General features: G+C 47.0%; 1 protein-coding gene across 1 annotated transcript in view; it reads right to left on the minus strand.

Annotated features, from left to right (window-relative positions):
* Positions 1 to 9,072: 9,072 nt before the first annotated feature.
* Positions 9,073 to 16,530, minus strand: part of VWA8 (von Willebrand factor A domain containing 8) — a 333,534-nt gene continuing 326,076 nt past the window's right edge. The window contains exons 43-45 of the mRNA XM_084876526.1: positions 14,732 to 14,830; positions 13,487 to 13,725; positions 9,073 to 11,579 (exon numbers count right to left, since the gene is read on the minus strand). Of these exons, the coding sequence (XP_084732652.1) occupies positions 11,471 to 11,579; positions 13,487 to 13,725; positions 14,732 to 14,830 (447 nt within the window). The 3' untranslated portion in view covers positions 9,073 to 11,470. The remainder of the gene's footprint in view (positions 11,580 to 13,486; positions 13,726 to 14,731; positions 14,831 to 16,530) is intronic.

The raw sequence follows: 16,530 nt of genomic DNA on the forward strand, positions 1-16,530 counted from the left end.
TTATAAAGCCCCACATGGTCTGCTATCTCTCTGGCCTTGTTGTCTGGCATTCTCCCCCTTGAATTCTAATCCAGCCTCATGGCCCTGCTGTTCTTTAAGCTTGTGAAATGCACTTCTAACCCAGGGCCTTTGCACATGCTGTACCCGTGGCTGGAATGCTCTTCTTCTCGATATTTGTGCAGCCCATGACTTCCCTCCTTCAGGCTTCTGCTCAATTGTCTTATCAGGGGCTTCTCTATGTACCTGATTTAAAGCTAGAGGCCCAGTGCACGAAATTTGTGTATGGGAGGAAGGGGTCCAGCCTGGACCCTCTCCAATCCCGGACCCCTCAGGGGATGTCTGACAGCCGGTTTTGGCCCAATCCCTGGGATCGAGCCAAAACCACCAGTCGGACATTCCTCTCACAATCTGGGACTGCCGGCTCCTAACTGCTTACCTGCCTGCCTGCTCACCCCTAACTGCCTCTGTCTGCTAGCCTGGTCGTCCCCAACTCCCCCCCCCCGCCACCACCGCCCCCCCCCACCCCCGGCCTGAATGCCCCTCACTGCCCACCTTTGCTGGCCTTGTTGCCTCTCACCGCACTCCCTCTCTCCCCTCCCCCCCACCTGCCTGGTAGCCCCATGCAGCTTGCTGTTCAGTCGTTTGGTCATCCCTCACTAATCCTCCTGCCGACCAGGTTGCTCCACGCAGCCTGCTGATCAGTTGCTAACCCCTCTGCCAGTATTGTCGCCCCACACAGCCTGCTGTTCGGTTGTTACTGTGAGGACATTGTGACCAATTAGGATATTATCCTTTTATTAGCACAGATAGTGCCCAAACCCAATCCTCACCCTCTTTTATTTTTCTTCTCAGAGCTTATCGGTACCTATATATTTATTTCCTGTTTATGTTTTGGCACTTGTCACTAGAATATATGGTCCATAAGAGCAAGTTCATTGTTGTATCCCCAGCATGGGATAGTGTATGAAACTTTGCAGGTGCTCAGCAAATATTTGTTCAATGGGTGAGTAAATATATGAGGCAAAGCAATAGCAAAAAATATTCTCAGAGAAGTCATGTGAGTTAGGCCCTGGAGGATTGAGGGGTGAAGTATTTTGTTTTATTTATTTAATTATATTTATTTTAAATCCTCACATGAGGAGATTGATGCTGTGAGAGAGAAATATCCACTGGCTCCCTCCCTTATGAGTCCTGACAGGGATCGAACCCACAACTGAGACATGTATCCTGACCAGGAATCAAACCTGTGACCTTTCAATCCATGGGACAATGCTCAAATATTTTAAATATTTTAAATATTTTTTAAATATTTAAAAAAATTCCTTCAACCTACTTACCCATTCATCTACTCACCAAGTCACCTACCCACTCATTCATCTCTTCATCCATCCATCCCATTTGACTAACCCATGTTGTGCCAGCCTCTCTGCAGAGTGACGTGCTGAAGCACACTGTCACGGGGGTTTGGAAACAAGGGCCAATGATTTTTTCTAAGTTTCCTAGAGCTTTATGAGTCTGGAGGTTCTCCGGGGTTGTGTTGGGGTTGAAATGGTTGGCAGCCATGCTGATCAGCCAGGGATCCCAGGCAGCCAAAAAGATCCAGATGATTCAACCCTCTCTCCTGTTACCCCCTCCCCCTCTTTTTTTTCTTGGCCACAGAGTACCGGTAAGTCTTTTTCAACAAAAGGCTTGCAAATGTGAAAGCTCCTCCCGAGGGCCCCTTATGCCTGGCACAGACCTTTCATCACCAACCCAACTTGTAATCATGGGTAAAAGAAGGTTCTCAGCTCATTTTCAAGGGGAGAAAAAAATGCAAAGCAAAACAAAGCAGCCACATCATGAAGTGGCTCATGTAATGAGGCTTACTCTGTTGCGAGGTCATTACTCCGGTTCCTCCCTCCTCACCCGGCCAGTCAGGGCTGGGGTTAGCAGCGGGAGAGCCCAGAAGGCCACCCTGGGGGCTCTGAGAGAAGGCTGCTTTTCAGGGCCGGGCAGCCTTTGAAATTCTTGGCTGGACAGCGGCAGCCTGGGCTGGGAGAGCAGGCCGGTCAGCACTGCCACCTCAGCTACTCTTTGGAACATTCCCAATTCAGGTTCTTGCTCAAACTACTCTTCCCCTGGGACTCCCCACTGCTCCTCTTGGCTCATGCAAGCCTTGCCCATCCTTGAGAGTCAGCATAATTGCACCTCCGGACCACATTCCTTAGTATCCCATGGGGCTATCCGCTTAGCAACAGTTTATTGACCAATTTTCCAGGGCGAGGCCAAAGACAAACAGGACTTGATCTCTGCTTTTCTCCGAGATATGGTGGGCAGACATCGGAACGATTATGAAACAGCGTGTGAAGCACCCGTGACTATTTTTACTGTGGTACCAGGAGGATGGTGTCAAATCCTGCTGGGAGTTATTCCTCCACATCTCAGTGATGGGTCCTGTCTACACTGGCTCTTCAATGCTTCAGCCAGTTTTGAACACACATCACGTCTGCTCACTGCCTAGAACATGTGGCCAGAACTAGCTATATGGCCCAACCTAATTGCCAGGGGACAGGGACATTCAGAGAACAGGAACCACTCTGCCACACGTCCCAAGCTGGTGTCAGTAAAGAGTGGGTGTTGGAAGGATGCCAGGGCATTTTAGGGATCTCCGGGAAGGGAGGGTGCATCTGAACCCCAAAGGGAATTGCAACGAGGCATTGGAAAGTCGGAACCATGGCCAGGTTCTTAGATTTTCAAGCTTCCATGTGAGCTTCTCTCTCCCTCAACCAGCAAGCTGGTTTTCCTTTTACCTTTTATGGTAGCTTTCTAAATAAAACGGGAATAACAATAGTACCTGTCCCATGGAGTTGTTGAAGGACTTGAGTTTATTTACCTACTGCTCAGGAAGTGTCTGGCACATGGGACGTACTAGATAAGAGTTAGCTATTTATTTTGAATAAGAATTAATTTTATTATTCTCCCTGCATATGCCAGAACATGGAACCCCAGGCTCAGCCTTCTAAGACGCCTTAGTCACTCCCGAGAAGGGACTGTGTAAGGGGCCAGTGGTTTGGGGGCAGGGGGACGGTATCTGAAGGTGTAGCAGAGCCAGGGTTTGAGGGGGAACCGCCAGGGAGGTTAGCAGCGTATGAGCGCTGTCGCTGTCACAGTCTTTGCTTTTATCAAGTCCCCGCGGGCACAGCCTTCCGAAGCGAAACCTGTGGCTGTGGGGCAGCTACTCAGGGCCGCTCCGAGGAAAGGCCATGCACCTCCCCTCACCCAGATGGCTGACAGCAGAACCTGAGCAACAAAGTTCTGCTCAGGAAAAAGTTCATGGTCACACCGCGCCTGCAAGCCAGACAGAAGGCGCGGCTCTGCACGTCCTGGGGGGACACGGACTTCTGGAGCCAAGCGGCCTCCCATCGTCGGCCCCGCACCCCCTGCCACTCTGCCTTCTACTGTCTTTGATTTGGTCCCCACGTCATTCACCCGAGGGGAGGCTGCCCCGGCTCTGCATCCATCTGAGGGGTTGGGTCAAAGGATGACTTGGCCCCCAAATAAGGCTGTTCAAACAGACCCTGACTTCCCAAAGGACCACTTCCTTCACTTGCCAATGATGAGGGGCTTTCGTGATCTCGTTTTGATCTTCCCATGAACCCTGAGACTAGGGTTGCCATCTCACCTTAGAGCTGGGAAAGCGGATGCCCAGAAGGCCAGGGCACCACCCGCAGCCCCGGGCCAGCCTGCGGCAGGCACAGTGCGCTGGGGCCTCCGGTGCGTGGATGGCAGGGGTGGAGCAGGGAGCGGGCGAGTTTCCCAGCACAGATGCCGGCTCCCCGGCCTCCTGCGCTCAGCCCCGGCTTGTGGACACGCAGTGTTCTCAGGGTCCCGGCCACGCTGCCTCCGCTCAGAGCCCGGTGGGACAGTCTGATGTGATGGTGTCTACAGGAGAATTAGATGGTCCTGGGAGGAGCTGGCGTGGTTTTAAGAGGGAAACTGATTCATGGTCTTTCCGTACAAGCTCCTGGGGGTGGCAGCCGTGACGGGGAGGGAGGTGTTGGCAGAGCCCCAACTGGTTCTCCCTGTGCTGGTGGTGTGGATGGCAACCAGACTTATTTAGTGACCACTGTGCACTACACACAAATAGGCAGCCAGTATGCTGTGCATCTGAAACTAATGTAATGATATATGTCCATTATTTCTCAATGAAAACCCGGCTCTTCTTAGAAGAGAAAAAGAAGAGAACCATCTTAAAGAAAAAAGCTTTTTCTTTAAGAAGCACATGTATTTCTCAGAGGCTCTTGGTTTATTATTGGTGCTGAGGTAATACTACTTAAGGGTTTTTAGAAACTGCTACGTAACAGCCTTTTCCTGAGGCTGAAATACAGACACTTCGGAAAACTTCCCGGCCCAGGCGGCTCCGCTGAAGGGCACTCACACCCACTCCCGTCCCGGTCCCGTCCTTCCAGGGTGGGGCTGGGGCACCCACAGCTCTTTCCACGGGGCTGCCTGATCGGACTGTGTCCCGTGGGGCTCAGCTGGCCCTGCTGCCGCCGGCGAGGGCAGTGGCTTCCAATAAGGCTGTGGCCTCTCAGGGGTACAAATTCTCTTTCCAAAGGCCCACAGCACAGGGCAGAAGTCCTTCTTGGCAAACAAAACTAGGAATAAAAATATCTGACTGTTCACTCCCCGGAGACATGGCCAGGGCTGTGGGAGGCGTCCACAGCGGGGAGGTCTGCCCTGGGGTGAAGGCCGAGGATCACCGCCAGGGAAGCACCTCCTGGCAGAACCAGAATCAGGCAGAGCTTCGGGAGAAGAGAGGGCACAATACAGGTGGAGCCGAAACTGAATCGGCCTGCGGACTGAAAGGTCCCGGGTTCAATTCCAGTCAAGGGCATGTACATTGGTTGCGGGCACATCCCCAGTAGGGGTTGTGTAGGAGGCAGCTGGTCGATGATTCTCTCTCATCGATGTTTCTAGTTTATCCCTCTTCCTTCCTCTCTGTGAAAAATCAATAAAATATATTAAAAATAATACAGGTGGAAATCTATTGTCTCTAAAGAGCAAGACTGAGGAAAACTAAGCTATTCCCAGCCACACCCAACAAGCCCACCGCGAGTGCTCCTGGGAGGAGAGAACAAATCCATCGCCCAAGGCAAGAATGGCACCCCCTTTGTGCCCGGGGCTTGTGCCCTCACATGGTGTCTCTCTGCCCCATTGATGCTCCAGGCTGCAAATGCACCCGCCCCCTCCCCCCAGCTTCTACCCCTCACCCCCTCACAGTCTCTGTCTGAGGCCCTTCATCTCAGCTGGGGCTGGAGGAAAGCCCGTGAAGGAAGGAATTCAAATCAAGATGCGCATGATGGATAGCCTCTCAGGGCCGTTTGTGTTTTAAGAGAAGCCCCTCGCGCTGAGACACTCCGCTCCGCAGACAGACTTCAGATGCTGGGGGCGAGGAGCCAGGCCAGCTGTGCGAAGCTGTGTTCCAGCCAAGTGACTGAATGTCTGCTCTCAGGCGCTTTGTGGAGCTGCTGCGATCTCCCGCCTCTGCACCCAGCATTCCCTTCCTCCCAGTTTCCGAGAAGGCCCCGTAGAATGAAAGAGATTTAGTCCGGGCACTCATACTAAATACCAGGTCTTTGTGCTTAAGCCTGCCATGTGTGAACGTGCATATTCCGTCAGCCTGGAAAATAGTCGTGCAAAAGCATTGGGGACCTAAAAGACACCTTTCTGACAAAGACACCTTCTTTATCAGCCGCAAAATAAATAGCGGCATTTCCCAGCCCACGTGTCCATTAACTAAGCTCTGACTTTCCTGATACCCTTCATCACCTGCTTCCCCCCCCCCCCCCCCCCGCCCCCTTGCTTAAAGGAAGGGAGAGGGAGAGAGAGATAGAAACATCAGTGATGAAAGAGAATCATTGAAAGGTGCTTCCTCTTCCTGCAGGTCCCACACTGGGGACCAAGCCCCCAACCCGGGCATGTGCCCTGACCAGGAATTGAACTGTGATCTCCTAGTTCCGTGGTCGGCAAACTGTGGCTTGGGAGCCACATACGGATCTTCGACCCCTTGAGTGTGGCTCTTCCACAAAATACCACAGCCTGGGTGAGTCTATTTTGAAGAAGTGGCATTAGAAGTTTAAGTTTAAAAAATTTGGCTCTCAAAAGAAATTTCAATCGTGGTACTGTTGATATTTGGCTCTGTTGACTAATGAGTTTGCTGACCACTGTCTTAGTTCACAGGTCGACGTTCAACCACTGAGCCACGCCGGCAGGGCCATCACCTACCCTTTTTATTTTCTGTGCATAACACCCTGGAATCTGGGGGTCCTGGCTTGCGGCATAGACCCTCAGATTCTCACCAGCCCCAGGCTCCGAGGGAATGACCCCCAGGAGGCACGGCCAAGGCCAGCCAACAGGCTGCTGCCCCAGCATTGCCATTTGGTTTCCACTGCGCCTGCAAGCACTCCTTTCTGGCCCTGTGCATGCAGGGCTGGGATCACATGGGCCAGAACAGCATCTGTAAAGGAAATGGACCAAGGAGCTGCACTGAGGCTCACTCTATTCCTGGAGGCCCAGGAAGGCGTCCAGTCAGCACTGTATGGAGAAATGGCCAGCCTCATTACATCAGCATCAGCATTTATTAATATGCACATACTGCATGTGAAATTCCAACTTTAATGTCTGGTCTGATTAAATAAATATGCCTTTTTTCTTTGTTTCAGTTAATAAGGCTTCAAGTATGGTGTCATGAGACCAATTACCCAGAGGCCTCAGGAGAAGCTCACTAGCTCCCTGCCACATGCCGGCTACATCAGGGACACACCTGCCGCGGGATGCTCAGACAGACATCGCTCCCTCCGTGCCCGGTCAAGCTCCAGCTGCCGCTACTAATGTTTCAGAGTTGCCGTAACTTGAATAAATCCTTATGTTCTGACACTCCTCTGGGGGGTCACACGATCATCTTTGGGGCCACAGTTTATTGCCAAATACTGATTGTTCCTTTAGAGAAAGAGCTGGGGGCTCCCACACCCTTTCACTGGAGCCCATGGGAAGAGGGGAGACCCAGGGAGGCTCTGTGGCTGCTGAGGGGGCCCCCCCGGCGGCTCCTTAGAGTTAAGTCTCTTGATGAGATTCCTTCCAGCAGAACATGTCGTTCTTGACAGCCTCTGGCTCCCAACTACCTTAAAGGATGTGATACTTTGCTCTGAGTGGCCAAATGCCACAAGCACCACTCACTTAAAATTATGTAACCCTGGCATTCCAAAGCCGAGAACAGACACCGGCTCTGCTGGGAGGGGGGAGCTCCAGACAGCACCGCGTCTCAGAGAGTGTCCTATCAGTCTCAGCTTGCGAGGTTGGCCAGGCAAATCCTGTTTACAGGATTGAACAATTAAAAAAAAAAAAAACCACACGCACAATTGCACATTGTTTAGTCTCGGCACAAAGGCCAGCTCTCGGCACATAGTACTTTTCCAATTCCGCATCCTTTTGGATCCCACTGTGCAGATCGGTAGATAGGAAGTTTTATTTTAAGGCAGCAAAGTGCAAAGTAAGAGACAATGGTCAGAAATTTCCATAGAAATATCTGTCTGGCTGATGAGGGAAAGCCCCTTTTTCAATTCTAATGGCAACTGCATAACTTTTAGGGTGCACGTTCCGTCAGGAACATTTTTTCTTAGGGCAACTGACACAGGTGCCCAAGTCCTCTGTACGAGCGCTAATGTGTGTGGGGTTCGGGGGGCAAAATGCACTGACGTGATGTAGTTCTTGTTAGACAGAGAGGGACAAAGTCACTTCACTGCGTGAGACATAGGAACATGGAACTTTGGTTACAGATCATTTTGGCCAAATTTGAATTCACAGATGAAGCAGCTGAGACCCAGAGCGATTAGCCCAAGTTTGCACAGGGTGTTAATGGCTGAGCCGCATCCAGAACTTCCTTTCTCTGACCAACCCCAAGCAGGTGTGTGCGCTCCCTCTGCAGGTGGCACCGGGGAGCCTTTCCATGCCAGCGCCTGCAGGATGCGGCCACAGCCCGCCTCAGGGGAAAGGGAAAGAGGCAACAGGCCAGAGCTTCCCGCTGCAGCCCGGCCAGGAATAGTAGTGAGTGAGGCTCTTCGTCAGAGAATTTTATAAACAGTAAGTGACGGGTTGGAGCAACTGTTAAAGAGTGGACATTTTCTCTCTTAATAAGATGAAGAAGCTATGGACAAGATCCTAAGCACAAGCGGACATTTAACTATTCCTGAGATGCAATTCCAGGAAAATTTGTTCAGACAGGAGAAATCAGCTTAGAATGTTAGAAACCAATTAGAAGGGAACACAATAAGTAAGCGACTATTGCTGGTGTTACCCTGGTCCATACCTCTGGGCTCTGGGCTCTGAGGAAGCGAATTCCGGCTGAGCTGACAGGCACAGGGGCGGTGGAGGGGCTGTGGCCTCCGGAACCGGCCTTTCAGGACGCGGACAATGCTGGCTCCAGAGCCCCACTTCCGAATGGCTTCCCAACCCCAGAAGTTGGTTAGAGACTTGCTGGCATTGATGGATCTCTCCTCCTCTGACAGTTCACAGGAAAGGGTGTAGAGAATTAAATGATTCATTCCAAACCTGTGACGGGCTCCAGTGCTCCCGCTCTGATGCACGTCTGTGGGGGGGCCTGGGCTGCCCCCGGCAGTGAGGTCATGATGCCGGGCACACAAAGGGTCCCGGGCAGCACACACCAAGTACTGTGCCATTCATCGCATTTATTCCTCCTGGCTGCTCACGGGCAACAATGGACCTTCTCAGCATTGCTGGGGCTCACCACAGAGCCGGCAGGCTAGCGCCTTTCAGCGGGACCCCCTGAGGCACACAGTGCATTTATTATAATGGCCGGCTCTACGGAGGCTCTGGGAACAGCGTGAAGTGGCCCATAATTAAGTGCGTTTAATAATAAAGGCACATACTTGTTAGGTATTGCAAGAAGTGAAAGTAAAACCCTTCACCTTCTCATTCTCCACCCCCGCCCCCATCATTCTTTTCTTTTACAAATCAGGAAGGTGGTTTTTGCTGGTTTTTTTTTTTTTTTTTTTTTTTTTTTTTTTTATACAATTGCAAAGCATGTCTGGCCAGTGGGGAAAGGTAAATTACTTGACAACATTCATTCCATGTTTTAAAAAAATGCTGTGCTCACTCTTGCACACGTGGAAGATTTGTTACAAGGCTGTTCTGTCGGGTGCTCTTGGGTGGACTTCTAAAGCCTTTCAGGGGCTGTGACCCTCTGGCAGCCGGCGCCCTGGGGGTTAGGCTGACCCTTGGGTGGGAACATCCTCCCTACGCCCAGGTGCCCAGGAAGGAGTGGCTGGAAGCGCTGCCAGCAGTGTCCCATGCCCTGGGTCCCTGAGCCCCACCTCCACCCCCTCTGAGTGCCTGGATATGTGCAGGCAGCTTCTGAGTACCAAGGAGAGGAGGGAGCTCTGTGAAATGGTCACTTGACCAGAAGAAGAGGTGCACTGGGAGAAAGAAGAAAAGGCGCAAGAGTTGACATCTGGTTTGTGAGAAGAAAGAAGCATGAGGGCAACCAGCACTGTCGGACGCTGCCCCGCCTGACAGTGAGCCTCGTCTATTTCCTTGAACTTCTCTAAGCCTCAGTTTTATTTGAGGAATTTAGTAGTGCAATGAATAGTCAATAGTCTATTACTGTGAATCTTGGGAAAGTGACGCACGTTCCTGAGCCTGAGTTTCCTTGTCTGTGAAATGAGGTAAAAAGTACTTATTTTGCATGCATTGCTGTGAGGATTGACTGAAATAACATATGAAATCATTTAGCATACCTGGTGCACAGTAAATGTTAGCTGCTGATGTTCTTATTGTTGTTAATGTAGATACATTTTTATGTGTTTTATTGATATTTTAATGAGAGGAAGGGAAGAGACAGAGAGAGAAACATCAATATCTATTGACTGCCTTCTGCACACCCCCTGCTGGAGATTGAGCTCACAGCCCTGGCAGGTGCCCTGACTGGGAATTCAAGTGGTGACCTCTTGGTGCACAGGCTAACGCTCAACCACTAAGCAACACGGCTGGGCTGTAACTACATTTTTAGAGGTACTCACTGCATTGCAATTGTTTGCACTATTGGATGATTCAACACACAGGGCAGGCTCTGGTTAGGAAAACAAGACATGCCTTGCAAACTCATTGGCAACAGTGTACTGGAAATCCGATTGCTTTTATTTCTTTGACAGCTGATAGGGAGATGGGGTGTTGGAACAAATGGGTTATCTTTTTACATTTCCTCTAATTGATGACAGTGAAATTCATCTGTACAATTTCACTACTACTAGTCCATGTGAGTGAATTAGGTAACATTATTAGCAAGGCTAGTTTTTCCAACTTGAAAGAAGGTGCCCCAGTGTATCTGACTTTACCATCAGTGGTGAAGAGGAACGTTTTATTATATGGCTGGAGAGATACTGAGTTCTACTGAAGCATTTGATTTTTAACTAAGTGACATTGAGCCTATTGATAAATAAGGGTCAGTCCAAGACAGGGTGGGAGTAAGATACACTTTGAAAGAAAAAGAATGAAGCTTGAACAGGGTATTTTTTTTTAATAGCTAAAGAAATTTCTAGTTATCATTCAGTTCAAATGTACTGCCTTGTTTTTACTTTGCTTTAAGTAAAAACATAAGCATTTGTTATGTTGAGCACTGCATTTTGGAAACCAAGAGGGACTAGTGTGAAACTTCTGAGAAGCAGTAGAAGAACAAGAAGAAACAGGAACTCAATGTCAGACATCCTTATCCTTCCACTCCCAGCCCCCCAGAGAACAGGGCATTTGCTCTTTATTATTTAAAGAACCTTTTAAAAGTCACGTGGGACAGGAAGCAATCCAAGGATCTTTTGATTCCTTTTGGTTTTGGCCAAGAAAATGGAATTACTGAGAAAATCCAACCTTTAATAAAATGCTGCTGTTAGAAGGACTTTCAATGGGTTTAATACTATCACATCATTGTTGGGCAACACAAAGTGGGGAGAAGAGAAAATTAATTTTTGGGCAGGAACCAGTTGGATGAGTTTGTACAGATTCGATCTCAATGTCAGAATGTGGCATCAGGGCTTCACAGTGGGGTCACCTTTGTTATCTTAGATGTCATGATGATGTGTTAAGGCAAAACTAGGTATTCTCCATCCCTCAGGTTTTTGGAAATGGACCAAGCACCAAGGTTGTCACACCACCTTCCTTTCACCCTCACCTTTTATAAAATGCAGCTCAACTTGCTTCCGCTAATTACTTGTAAGTCTGCAATGGTTGTAATTCCATTCACAAGCTCCCCTCTGGATACATTTCTGAATTCTGGTTACTGGACAAGTGTAGGAAGAGCCAGGGATGTCAGAATTATCTAGTCACTGCATGGGTTCTCTTTGCTGTGCCTTCTTTTCTTCAGAGCACTTTTTATTCCCATCTTATTGCAAATCCCAGGCCTCAGGGTGACAAAGGGCACTTCTTAAACACTGGACAACATGGTGGAGGTGAAGATCTGCTGCAAAATCTGAGGGATGTTCTTGGTATCCATGGCAATGAAAGACCGGCCAGCGGGCAAAGTTCTCTGAAGCCTGCCAGGATGGAAAGGGAGAGGAAATTACCATTGCAAATTGGGATGCCCCTTCCACCTCCTGTCCCCACAAACTGTAAACTAAAAAACAAACAAACAAACAAACAAACAAACAAAAAACCTAAACTGAAAACTCTTTTCAGTGAGAAAATCACTGAATATTTCCTTGACAGAGCCCTGGAACCAAAGTGAGATTAGCTCACCTGGGTCCAGTGACTGTGTTGGCCTCACTGTATTTCTAAGTACTTTTCCTGCTAGAAAACAGGCCTTGAAAAATGCTGCCCAGCTAAACCTCGAGTGGTATTCTACCCCCCTTCTCTTTTTGTCCCTCACACACAATGTGAAATGCAATCTGACTTATGCAATTGCTGCTTTGATGGCACTGGGGTTAGATAGGCTTATGATAGTTTTTTAAAATGCCAATTTATTATTTGGAACAAAGGGCTATTTTTGAAGGCAATGAAAGTGCAAGACACAATTCTATCCAAAAGAAAGCCTCCTTTCACCGTGCCAGCAAAGTTTGGTTTTCGAATGACATTTAATAAAAGTCAACCATCCTGTGTAGTATCATACATTTGGCATGCCCGGTGACCAGCTAATTCTGCAACATATCTTTTGCCAGTAGATGTTGGACCATTTCCCTAGGAAACCACAAGGGTATTATTGTACTTTCTTAAGTATTCAAACAGGATCTGTTCACTAGAAAGACAAAATAGCTATTTCAGCTCAAGCAGCATTTGCTGCTGAGTTTGCTGTGCTGGTCATAAAGAAAATCTGAGTAAAAAAAGACATGGTTTGTGTTCAAGGACCTGGAAGTTCTAGAAAAGGCTAACACCCAAAACTGAGAAAAATGCGGTCATAAAGTGACTGTAGTTACGTGATGTTAGGTCTATTCTCAACGGAACTGTGCAATCCTGTAGCATGGAGAAGGGAACAGAAAAGAGAAAACATGCCAGCACTTTGGACACTAAAACATTTCCTAGTCCACACAGGACTCGGAACCAGAGTACGGCAGGTACACAGTGGGATAGCAGAGGCACATGGCCTTTTGAGTTTCAGGCAGGAATTATATTTTGGTGGGGGAGGAGGTATATTTTCACTTGTGTTTTGTACTTCCTAAAGTATTTTCAATAGATTAAAAAAAAAAAAAGAGCTCTGTTTGTAATTCAAAAAGAGAAATGTTAGTGTGTTTAAGTCATTGAAAGTGTTTCCAGATCTCTGCCTTCAGATCATCCACAATGGTTCTTATTGTCTGACCAGCAGTTCCTCTCCCGAACATTCAGCATATTCAGTGCAGCATCTGCCTCTAAACACTGCCCCACATTGTCTCCAAGTGTTTACCCTGCCTCCTCTCCCTAGCAAGGGAGACACATGCATTTCTATGTATTTTGTGTGTGTGTATGTCTATGTAAATGTATGATACATATACACACAAATTAAATGATACACACACACACACATGTTTGTATATGTCTATATATCTACTAGTACATTATACAGACACACACAATCTCTTGTGCTATGAAAATAGTAGGTGTTTGCTACTTTGAGTAAGTTTTGAACATAAATTGATTAGAACTGAGCCTGGGACTTAGATGTACAGTACAAAATATGTAAGATACTGTTAAATTTACTAGACAAATCAATTCGCTATTTATTTCATTGTCGGTAAGTTTAAATATAAGCTGAAAAATAAATTAATTTAAAATTACTGTTGCTCATCCAAACATAAGCTAGAACGTCCTATCCTCTCAACTACTCCATCAGCTCCTTCAGGAGCCCCTCTGGAGTCTGTTTTCCTCCAGGGCCCTATCCCTCAAGATGCTCTGCCCAGGAAATGCCGTGTGTCAGAGACTCAACTATCTCTGTGCCTGCCCCACATATGTCTCCATCCGGAGCAACACTTACCTGGCTGCTTGATCGCCTAAAGATCCAATAAAGATGGCAAAAGCATTAACTTGAGGGTTGCTTGTCAGGATTTGGGCAAACTTGGCAGGATGTATCCCATATCGGGATAGGTTTGCATCACTCAAGACAATGACGAAGTACTCGTCAGCTTCTTCTTTGACAATCTCCTGGATGGCATGCTTTGTCCCCTCTAAAGTGTGGTCCCCACTCATGCAGAACTGAGCATGGGCATGCATCGTCTGGGGATAGGAGATGTTGCACAAAAGCCACAGATGAGAAACGCCTTTTTAACAAACCTGATTTTTCTTCTGACCATAAATATTCACAAATATCAGTTATTATATGTGAATAAGAAGTCTTGAGTGAGTTCTTGTAACTGGCCCCGTGGGGTGACAACAGCGCCCAGTGATATTTGTATGTGGTTCAGATTTTTGTTAGAAATATGAAATGTTCCCAGTTGATATTTAGTTTTTAAAATTTAGCCATTTAAAGTGAGAAAATGGGGGGATGAGGGGGGAAAGGGGGTCCTAATATGAGGTGATAGAAGACTTGACTTTGGTGGTGGGCACATGGTGCTGTATACAGATCTTGTAACTTAGAAATCCACACCTGAAACCTGTATGTTCATGTTGACCAATGTCACCCCAATAAAATTTAATAAAATAAAAAAATAAATAAAGTGAGAAAATGTAAGAAAATATAAGACTTGGTATCACACTGGAGGATGAAGGTAACACAGGAGAAAAATAAGGAATAGGTGGAGTTTCCAATAAACAAAGTTATAATATGAAACAATGTACTTACATCAATAGCAATAGAGGGAATTTACATTAAAATCATGGCGTATGTTTCTATTGTAGATCTAAGTATGTAAAACTAAATTTATCATTAAATACTAAGAAATACGTAAAATTAGGGTTACAGAGTATATTACAAGAGGTCATTTTTCTCCTTCTACTGAAATAGCGGGGCTGGGAAGAATAGCATAGGAGATAGGAGGTAACCCTGGTTGGAGAACGCTGACACAATACCCAGTACCTGAAAAATACGTTTAAATTTGAAGTTTAAATTTGATGTGGTGGAGAAAAGGAGTTTAGGTGCGAGTATTTTCTTAGACTGAATATTTGTGAGACAGAAAGTCTCCCCTGAATCTGCTGCTTCTTCAGGGAATTTTTGCAGCGACCAGAAGATACTTTGCCTAATCTGCTGGGAGCTTTCACAGCATAGCGGTAACAATGTATTTACCTTCAGAACTTCTAGTCTTTGCTTGTTGTCCTTGGGGATTTTGTTCATTGGAACCAGATCAATGTTGTAGTCATCTCCAGAGTGTCCAGCGATGTCATACTGCAGGCAAGAGAGTTGGAGAGTGAGGAGCCTCTGTCCACGACAGAACTGCCATTGGACCTATAAGCCCCACTCTCCCATTGGTTAATGCCCAGAATTTCGGAGCGTGGATATTCTCTCTGAAGGCAACACAGCCCAGGCTCCTTCACTTGGTCCATCCTCTTGTGTGATCTCTGCTCTCCAACAGGAGGCAGAAAATGCCACTGAGATGCTACCAAGAATTCCATTCTTTAAGGGAGAGTTAAATACACACACACACACACACACACACACACACACACACACACACACACACTGTGGTAGGCAGAATTCTGAGGTGGCCCTTAGACTCCTGCCCCCTGTTAGATAGCCTGTATACACTATTCCCTTAGTGAGTGAGAGGCCTGTGAATATCACTCATGTTACCTTATGAGGCAAAATAATTTTGCAGATTTAATTAAGGTTACTAATCAGTTGATTTTGAGTTGGACAAAAGGGAGATGACCTAGCTGAGCCTAATCTAATATTATGAGCCCTTTAAAAAGCAGAGAGTTTTTTTCTGCCGGTAGTGGAACAGAATGCTAGAGAGATTTGAAGCTGAGGGTGGCTTGACATGTGGGAGTTATCTGTGGCTGAACTGGCAGGGAGCATGGAGCAAGGCCCCAAGAGTGGCATCTAGAAACAGCCAGCAAGACAGGGACCATAGTCCTACAACCACAGGGAACCAAATTTTGCCAACAACCTAAATGGTTTTGGAAGCAGATTCTTCCCCAGAGCCTCCAGGTAAAAGCCAAGCCCGTCTGGCATCCTGATTTCAGCCTAATGAGACCCCAAGCAGAGGAGACTGATCAACCTGCTGGACTTCTAAACAACTGATAGTTAATAAATGGATCCTGCATTAAACTATTGTTTGTGGTAATTTGTTACACAGCAATGGCAAACTAATACACATGCTCTTTTTTTCTGAACACAAATTGCAACATATTCATTGTACAAATGACAGAAAAGAAAAGAAAGGAAGTAAAAATTACCCATAATCTCAATACTTAAAGATAACTTCTGTTACTGTTTTGTTGTATAAGTTCCTAGGCTTGCATATTCACATATGCACATTTAAATAGACATAATTTTAAACCAAAATGGGTAACATTGCCCATGTAATTTTATAACCCACTTTTCTATTTGACAGTGGGTTATAAAATTATATATATTTCAATTTATAAAAGACCTTTAAAATTCCCTAACAATGTGCAGGAGGAAGTCATGTCTGATGAGAAGAGACTAGAGCTGAGAGTGAGGTGCTGCTTTTTACAGCATCTGGAAAGAAGTGGGGCCTGAGGCAGACTAAACTGGGCAAAGGGTTCTCTCCGACTGCTGAGTGTGCCTTGAATTCCCTCCTCCCTTCCCACTAAGAATTTTTGTGATGTTGATATGACTAGAACTCAGGGTACCTGGGAAATTGGGGAATCTGCAAAGAAAATTCTGAGTGTGGGTCTGGGGCAAAGATTCCAGGGAGTACTTGGAGTATTATGGCACAAAATGCTTAAGAATCACTACTGTCTGTTCACCAACTGCATTAGTCAACAGCTGTCTTTGGAACTCCTACTATGTGTAACACACTTCTGTAGGTGCTGTGAGGGAATTCAACTAGTTCTTTACATGTCTTCCTTTTTAACTGGTGAGTTCTTGGAAAGTAAGCCCATATCTTATTCACCTTTGAA

This window comes from Pipistrellus hanaki (assembly GCF_964339955.1).
Source record: "Pipistrellus hanaki genome assembly, chromosome: 3".
In the NCBI taxonomy this organism is placed as follows: domain Eukaryota; kingdom Metazoa; phylum Chordata; class Mammalia; order Chiroptera; family Vespertilionidae; genus Pipistrellus; species Pipistrellus hanaki.